This window comes from Priapulus caudatus, unplaced genomic scaffold, assembly GCF_000485595.1.
Source record: "Priapulus caudatus unplaced genomic scaffold, Priapulus_caudatus-5.0.1 Scaffold81, whole genome shotgun sequence".
NCBI classification, from domain to species: Eukaryota; Metazoa; Priapulida; class Priapulimorpha; order Priapulimorphida; family Priapulidae; genus Priapulus; species Priapulus caudatus.
In genome coordinates, this window is record NW_014577142.1 from 536886 (window position 1) to 545746 (window position 8861).

The 8861-nt window shown below is 40.2% G+C and overlaps 3 protein-coding genes across 4 annotated transcripts in view; 2 read left to right on the plus strand and 1 right to left on the minus strand.

The window, feature by feature from the left end:
* LOC106804623 (retinol dehydrogenase 14-like) overlaps positions 1–1156 on the minus strand; it is a 13624-nt gene extending 12468 nt beyond the window's left edge. Inside the window, exon 1 of the mRNA XM_014805889.1 lies at positions 1132–1156. Within this exon, the coding sequence (XP_014661375.1) occupies position 1132 (1 nt within the window). The 5' untranslated portion in view covers positions 1133–1156. The remainder of the gene's footprint in view (positions 1–1131) is intronic.
* A 202-nt stretch (positions 1157–1358) lies between these two features.
* On the plus strand, positions 1359–8507 carry LOC106804624 (delta(3,5)-Delta(2,4)-dienoyl-CoA isomerase, mitochondrial-like). The gene is made up of 8 exons (XM_014805890.1): positions 1359–1503; positions 3231–3405; positions 4240–4328; positions 4590–4714; positions 5167–5280; positions 5436–5592; positions 5820–5956; positions 7179–8507. Exons 1-8 carry the CDS (start codon positions 1467–1469, stop codon positions 7278–7280), a joined length of 936 nt encoding a protein of 311 aa, XP_014661376.1. The 5' UTR covers positions 1359–1466; the 3' UTR covers positions 7281–8507.
* LOC106804622 (heterogeneous nuclear ribonucleoprotein U-like protein 1) overlaps positions 3945–8861 on the plus strand; it is a 38418-nt gene continuing 33501 nt past the window's right edge. For both annotated transcript variants that reach the window (XM_014805887.1, XM_014805888.1), the window contains exon 1: positions 3945–3956. The gene's annotated coding sequence lies outside the window, so the exon portion shown is untranslated. The remainder of the gene's footprint in view (positions 3957–8861) is intronic.

Sequence of the window (8861 nt, forward strand, 5' to 3'; positions counted from 1 at the left end):
GAGAATGTAAGTGTTAAGACTAATGTTAAGACTAATTTTGTTTTTGACAACGGGCCCCAGGTGTTCAAGGTCCCCGAGGCACCCCCTACCTAGCTCTAGCCTCTAGTACTATAGCCTGCGTACAGTTGCCGCAGGACTAGAGCTACCCCCTACCTAAACTGACCATGCAGGCTCTTCGACTGTTACACGTCATAGGAGGGCCAACGTAGTGTTAAGCGAGAAGGGAACTTGTGGCTACCCCCTACCCACAGGCACTTGGAGCGTTTCAATAAAATATAATGCTAAATAAATAGGAAATCTATTTACTACCAAAGTCTTAATGTTTCTATACTCTCTTTCACCTATTATTGCCGACAATTTCCTGTAAATGCAGTCCAAATGCTCACCTGTAAACACACACCGCCGCCATTGCTGCTCACGCTGCACACTGACACTTAAATATCAGGGGCGGATCCAGAGGGTTTGGGTGACCAGTTTCCATATGTTCTTCTGCAGCTAGGGGGTCTGGGGGTATGACCCCCCAGTTTTTTTTTAAAATTAGGCTATATTTGGTGCATTCTGGTGAATTTTGAGGCCTGTGTCCGGTTTCTGGAAACCGGTGCAAACCGGCCTAAATCCGCGCCTGAATATATAGTATTACTATTACTATTTATAGTATTAGTAACTATATATTTAAGTGTCAGTGTGCAGCGTGAGCAGCAATGGCGCCGGCGTGTGTTTACACTACAGACGAGATTGAGCATTTGGACGGCATTTACAGGAAATTGTCGGCAATAAAACTAATACTAATAGTAATACTAGGTGAAAGAGAGTATAGAAACATTAAGACTTTGGTAGTAAATAGATTTCCTATTTATTTAGCATTACATTTTATTGAAACGCTCCAAGTGCCTGTGACAGTGTGGCTGTGCATAGCTCTAGTGCTATAGCCCGCGTTCATTAACTGCCGCCCCCCCCCCATCCCGGAGAATAGTGCGTAAGAAATTTTTTTATAACCAGCATGTACCAGGCCTTCATCGTTAACTACAACGCGTATAAGTCAGAGACAAAACTGTAACCCCGTTCTCGTACTTATTCATCACTGAATGAAACACTGGACCGGTTATAACGATTGCTAATATTACTACGTACTTTTGTATCCACTGATCTCTATAATAATATCTATAATATTATTATAGAGATCAGTGTTTGTATCACTTACTTATCAACAACTGAAACATGCGCCCTTGTTTACACGCGGCGCTGTGGTCAATGGCTAGATAGGAAACTTCTCACGAAACCCCGCATCTTCACTTCGTGGAAATAACCTGTTTTCCGCACATAAAGAGAGGGAAGGGCCCGTCTATATTTTCGCGGCGGCGGCGCTTGGATCGAGATTGTTGTTGTGCCAGCTTTACTGTTTACACTTTTACAGTAATTTAATTACTAATTAGTACACTTGTGTTACATATATGATATAGATTGAAATGTTTGTCTGCTCAAGAGTTATTAAAAGTTTGTTAGGTTTGTTTATTTGATTTCCAGTGCTTATTCTTAGATGCGCGAAACCACTGACTACAGTCTTCAGACTAGGCACCGCTGAGTTACTGCCCTCGGCTCTGGCACTGGCGCTCATACTCATAGTCATAGACATAAGCCGCGTTCACACGGTCATGGTTTGGCTCGAGCTAAATGGGCTAAATTTGGCTCGGGCCGGTTTGAGTCGGAGCGTTCACACTTACGCAAGTGAATACTGTCTGTCAAATTCAAATTCAAATAAATTTTATTGCACAAATATCTCACAGATACTTTGCCTTTGGCAGTATGTCGCGAGATGGCGTTGTGTACGATTCAGAGTGTTTACTTCCGTTCCTAGTTCAATTATCAATCTTGAAAACGTGCATGCGAGCCAAATCTGGCGCGGGCCTAATTAGGCTCGGGCCAAAAACGTCCGTGTGAACGCGCCTATAGGGTCTAGGCCCCCCAGGGTACTGCCGGAACGTACCCTGGGTACGGTCCGGTATACCGTAACGTACCCTGGTAACTATTTGATATGGTTAGGGTTAGGGAGTAGGCGTAGGCGACTCCCTATAGACTCGTTACGTTAGTGGAGTAGGCGAGGTACGGTCCGGCATATTAGATAGTACCAGGGTACGTTCCGGCAGTACCCTGGGGGACATAGACCCTCTCAGCGGCATTGCCGCACTGGCAGTGACACTGTCACTGGAAGTGGCAGTGGAGTGGTGCCATACTCTAGTGTATATTCTTATAATTAGATTATATAAAATAGAGATATATCATATACTGATATAGTGATGTACCACGCTTGGTCGCCGGATGTAGACATGGTAAAGTCCGTAACTTCTAAGCTATATGCCTGTGGGAAGCTGTAGGGGTCATATTTGGCAATTTTTTAACAGAGAATAAATTATAAGGCTGTGTACCAACTGAACTTAGCAAGAATGCTGCCAGGATGCATAACAAATCCGCGCGGGGTTGGGGGAAGGGTTGCATTATTCCATTACCTATTATTACAATAAAACTGTAACAAATGAAAAATATGAGAATTTGTGAGCGGCCGCCCCTTCAGACTGTGAGACGCTAAGCTGTAGCTTGTTTAGCTTATGGTTAAATCTGGCCCTGCACCAAGAACAGCGATTTATTAATTTGGGGTATATCAGTAATTATACTTACAGCATAGTTACATGCAACCATTTAGTCATGCCTATAGCCCGTCAACACAATATCGAAACCATGCAGTTCAGAGGCAGCTGCTCGTATACTACCCCTGCAGGGTTAATTATACTCTAATTCCTAAAAATGCCTAAAAAAAGGTATATTTCGCACCGGGATCAGGGGTCGTTGAGAAGACAAGGCAGTTGTATAGGTTGCCGAATGAGATGCAGCCTAGACACAATAATGTTATCCAATACAAGAGTAGGCCGGGTTGTACAAAAAGAAGTGTAGAAAGCTCATCTTTGCTTAAACTTACCACAACATTTAATAGCTACATTTACTTTTATTCGCAGCAGTTTGCAAAGCTATAGTTAATGCATGAGGCACCAATTTAACAACTTTCAGACTATTGCTTTGAAGTGTAATTTATAAATAGAGCTTGTTACATTATTTACCAATGTGCTATCGACTATCTGGCAAACTTAAAACCCTGAATGGTTGGCCAAATAGTTAATAATTTTTGTTATCATTAAATTGTTTTAAATTGTTTTGTGAAACTGTTGTCTCGTATACAGATGGTGGTAGGCAAACAAAGGCAGCTTTGAGACTAAGCATGAGAACCATGTCTTCAGGCATATCCTCGCAGTATAAGTACGAGACATTAGAGGTTTCGCAACCATCAGACAATGTGCTGCAGGTGATGCTGAACAGACCTGAGAAACGTAATGCTATGAACAGGATATTCTGGAAGTGAGTAGATTATACACATACACATACACGTGCCGTCACACACACACATATATATATATATATATATATCCAGGGTTCTCCTTAGGAATTTTCAGAAGGCATGTCGAGCAAATTCATCCCCGATTGCTAATTGGACTCAATTATGCATGTTGTAAGCAGACACATTTATACTCAGCGGCCCTGATATCAGTTCGAAGACGTATACATCAAGCTGTTAAAACACAGCATGTCTGTTGAAATTGTCAAAAGTAAACACGGCTGGAAGTTAAGGCATGTCAGTTTGGCAATTAAGGTATGTCGGAGTATTTATGGGATGTCGCAAGTTTGCTTCAGCTTTAAATGCATGTCAACCGTGGCATGTGTTATAGGCCTGGGGAGAACCCTGATATAAATATACATATATATACACGAGTGGACACACATTCACGCACACACGTGTATATTGTAATATTCTAGGCCAGTAGTATTGATAGTAGAACATAATATATAGGATTGCAGTATTTCTTCTGGGGGCAGTCCTAGAAGATATTTAGAAGTAGCAGTGGCCATTAGTAGCAGCCAGCACATGTAATCAGCAGATCTATACCATTCTAGGTATAACGAGATGAGGCCTTTCGCTGTGGTGTGCTAATATATTATTATTATTATATAATTATTGGTATAATTATTGGTGGCGCAATTGTCATTGCAATGGGTTGTATAACTACAGAAAACGTGCACTTCATTAAAGGCTTGCAATAAATGTAAAAGTAAACGTTCATCTATTAAAGGTCATACAAAATTCTTGTGAGAATTCATGTGTAAGAAACTTATCAATTGCAATTATTGTTTTAGAGAGATGGTTGAGTGCTTCACTCAGATTGATGGTGATCAAGACTGCCGTGCAGTAGTACTATGTGCTGCTGGTCAAACGTTTACTTCAGGTAAACAATTTAATTAATTAATTTTTCAGCTCCTGATTAGGCTCCTGATTAGTAATGTCCAAAAACAACCTACTTCATAAGATTGCTAGCTATTTCGTATTGTTGAGTATTTTAGTACAGTATTTCATTAGGAAAGCTGCCAGGTTTGCAAATATTGTTACGATCAAATGTGACAATGCTCATGACTCCTCCCTGAATCTTTATGTCTTGCGTCACTGCAATACAAGCAAAAAGTTTAGATTTTTGTCTGACTTTATGTAGGTTTGGACCTCACAGATGCTCAAGAGGTCTTTCAAGCTGCTGAAGATAAGGATATTGCTAGAAGAGCCTTTTTCTTGCGAGAACTGATCAGGGGTTATCAGGAGAGCTTCACCGTAATTGAAAAGGTAAACACTTACGATAGCTTGATTATTGGATGTACGGTAGAATACCACCTAGGAAAGCCCTTACTATGTTTGCCTTAGTTGACATAAAGTCTGGTACATGGTGCTGTCATTGCTAGGATTTATCTGCAGTCCAGATAAATCCTTGTCTTACTTCATACATGCACGTTTTGTTAGAAATATGGAGTGCAATATCTAAATGGCTAAATAGTTTACAAAATCCTCAGACCAATGCAATAGTTACAGGATGTATGACTAAACTGGTTTATTTGCCTTTGTTTCTAAATGAAGAAAAGATCGAGATTGAAAGTGAATAAAAAATAGTAATAGGTTATCCCTTGTTGAGGTTTACCCACTTGTAAACAATTTTATCTTGTTACTGTTAATAATTTGGAAATATCAAATTTTGATGGTTCCACTCTTTGGTACATGTATGACTCTTGCATTTATTACAGTGCAAAAAACCTGTATTGGCAGCCATTCACAGCGCCTGCATAGGAGGCGGTGTTGACATGGTAACAGCTTGCGACATCAGATATTGCACTCAGGATGCGTGGTTCGAGATCAAGGTATTCACCTTGATAACAGTGCTAGACAGGTTTTAAATCGAATGGATACAGTTGTTACAGACTCATCACACAATGCCACTGTCAGTACAGTTGATTTCATTATCTCGTAACGGCTCATAGATCCAGTATTCTTTCCAACGCTTCAAACCATACAGGAAGTCGACATAGGCTTGGCAGCAGATGTGGGCACACTGCAAAGAATCCCGAAAATCATTGGGAATGACAGCTTGGTGCGTGAGCTGGTGTACACTGGACGCAGGCTCTATGCTGATGAAGCAAAAGAGTGTGGTCTTGTTAACAGAGTCTTTCAGGGTATGTTTAGTATATTAATTGACTTCCTGTAATTGCATTCCTTATAAAAATTTGCATTATTGTCACTTTACACATTGTACACATTTCTGTAAATCACAGTAGTAGCTCAAGTCTTGTTCACATTTTTTTTTTTATGTATTCAACCGTAATATTATAGCAGTGTGTGTAAAAAGTTGTAGTGAGGAAAGGACTATGAATGCAAATACATGTACTTTGTTTTACTGCAGACAAAGAAGTGATGTTACAGAGTGCATTAGACCTGGCCGTATTGATAGCATCAAAGAGTCCTGTGGCTGTACAAAGTAGCAAAGTGGCATTGATTTATTCCAGGGATCATTCTGTACCCGAATCTTTGGATCAAATGGTGAGTTTTTAGACTTTCAGTCATAGTCCAGTAAAATTCAGATGCATCTACAAAGTTTGCAATAGTGTTGAATTTTATGTGATTATAAAAACAAACAAAAACTCCAGCTAAATTTTAATCTGCATTGCAGTTTCTTTAGGTTATTGTTTTAATATCAAGCCAAAATAAATAAAACACTAATGAGCAGCCCAAACACCAAATCACAGACCAAACGAATCTGAGCTATGCATATTTTGGTTATGGTGTTTGTTGTTTTGCGACTAAGCATAACTTTAAAGCCACAGTATGACCATCTAATCGGCATTGTGAAGGATAGACTCAAGGTTATGAACAGTTACTCTGTAAAGGACAATGGCCCAATCCTATAGTTTAGCACCCTGCATTAATTTAGCACATTCGCAAAAGATTGATGGCCGTCCCTCTACACACACCGGGAAAATAATCACAAAAACTTCATCGCTAATTGCATGACAGCAAAAATTGTAAATTTATATGAAAAAATTTCTTTTTTTAACATTTCTTAGAAAAGAGCAAAGGGTTGGGTGGGACCTATAAACGTTTAGCCATACGAGTTGTTCATAGTATGCACTAGTAAATTGCTACTTTTAGTACTCACTGTGACTTATCTGTGGTTGATTATCATCAACAAACTTGAAAAAAGTTGTTTTGTTATAAATAAATTGACAAAGCAACTGATCTGTTTCAATCTCCCATTCACCGCCAACTAATTAATGCTAGCTGTGACGTCTACAACAACAGCTATTGTTTCTGATTTGTGTGCTGGGGTGGGATGCAATGAATTCTGGGGTAGCGCGTGCTAATGACATAACTAGGAGTTAAATATTTAAAGGGCGAGCCGAGTCGTGCACAGCCAGGTAGGCATATGCGGGGATTTTGAACTGTTGGGAGACCACATACATAGCTGCCCAGTGGTGCCATCTATCAAATATATTGTGTATTAAAATTTTAGATTATTAGAACAACTGCCACTTTGTGCTGTTTATGGACAGCCTAACGTGTTCTGGCGGTAGGGTTATATACTTATAAATGACACAAGGTGTCGGTTATAGCAGTACAGATTAGATAGACATATTGAGCTTTAACTAGAACTCGAGGATGTGTTTCTACATTTATCCGTCTCCACTATTGTAGATTCTTTACATCACTTTATCGGTGCAGCCCACTATTACTCATAGTAATGTGTTTACTCATATATTTCTAGGCAACGTGGAACATGTCCATGCTGCAAACAGAAGACATCATGAAGGCAGTAGTTGCACTCATGTCAAAAGCAAAAGATCCACCAAATTTCTCAAAGCTCTGATTGCACAGTCACTTGTTATAGATCCACATGTTCGTTGGTTGGTAGATTAATTCTTATGTTTGTTATGTTTATATTTTGTCATTTTAAATTGGTTGCTGAATATTGAATATTTGCAAAATTTATAAATGTATTCACAATTTTTCAAAAAAAATGTATGGAAAGCAATAAAAATTAACATCTATGTAAAGTTATTTGTATAGCAAACATAAATCTAATGAATGATATTGTTTATCTTTGTGATTGTATATTGTATAAAATAATGAATTTCAAATATATAAAATTGTAATGCCTGAATGCTTGATTCCCAGGGGGGTCACTCCCAAACTAAAGTGGTATGCATGCTCGTCAAAGCATCTCAAAATGGACTCTAAATGGTGTATTCAGCGGTAGCAAATTTCACCCATTATTGGCGTAAGATAATGTAAATCTTACCCCTAAATGGCGTAAGACACTAAAATGGATCCCCTAAATGGCATAGCACGTATACTGCGCATATTCTACTTTAACGCCCATCAGAATCTGACGTTGAGACTAGAAAACCCGGGGAGAATCCTTTTGAGAACGTAAACACGGAAATAAATGGATGAATCGAATGACAAAAACCGGGCAACCTGAAAAGGCACTCCTTTTTCTAAAGACGGTGTAGACGCTACAGGGTCAAAATCGGACCCTTTTTTGACATTTCCTCTGACGAGCATGCGTACCACTTTAGTATGGGAGTGACCCCCCCTCCCCCGGGGCTTGATTAAGCTTGTGCCAGTAGTGCACTGCACGTGCCCTTGTGTAATACATGCTGTGATTATACATATGTTACGGATTAGCTGTTTTCTCTCTGTTTCCGATGTCTATCGACCTGAACCTCTCTGACCCAGCCCCACTCTATATACTATCTCTATATACTAACATGCAGTTTGGATCAGGGGTCCCAGCCCCAGAGGTCACTGATTACAACCTGAGCACAATATATACGTCAGGAATATATGATCTCAAAGAGATTATTTACTCCTGATACGCATGTATAGGTGGAATACAACAGTAGCCTTCCGCCAATTGTTCACTATTTCGTCTTTGGAAAATTCATTTATTTCTTTTGAATTTTGTTGTGGTAAAATTCAGAACTAGAGTTCACTATAGTTTGCATTATGAACGCAAGTAGATATCTCGTGGACGTCTAGATGGCATTAAAAGTGAGATTGGTCTTGTCGTGTAATTGTGCCATTCCGTCAAGTGGTGTAGCCATGGTGACCGGTCGGCCTTTTTAGCTCATCTGACATAGTCAGATGCAGCTTGTAGAATCGCATGCGTCCGTCCGTCCGTCCGTGCGTCCGTGCGTCCGTCCGTCAACAGTTGGGCACAAATCTAAACGGCTCGACGTACGGATTCGAAAGTCGGGACGTGGGGGGGTAATCCGAAAACGAGTTGGGATGTTGAAGCTGGGGGGTCAAAGGTCAAAGGTCAAGAGGTGTAAAAGAAGGGGGAACGGGGGGGGGGGGGTAATCCGAAAACGAGTTGGGATGTCGAAGCTAGGGGTCAAAGGTCAAAGGTCCAGAGGTGTAAAAGAATGGGGGAACATTCCCTCCT

Bases quoted from the DNA above. Each gene is read 5' to 3' on its own strand.
- LOC106804624 (XM_014805890.1), top strand. From the start codon at position 1,467: ATGTTTGTCTGCTCAAGAGTTATTAAAAGTTTGTTAG. The intron at 1,504-3,230 runs GTTTGTTTATTT...TCTCGTATACAG, and splicing joins AGTTATTAAAAGTTTGTTAG to ATGGTGGTAGGCAAACAAAG. The intron at 3,406-4,239 runs GTGAGTAGATTA...TTATTGTTTTAG, and splicing joins ATGAACAGGATATTCTGGAA to AGAGATGGTTGAGTGCTTCA.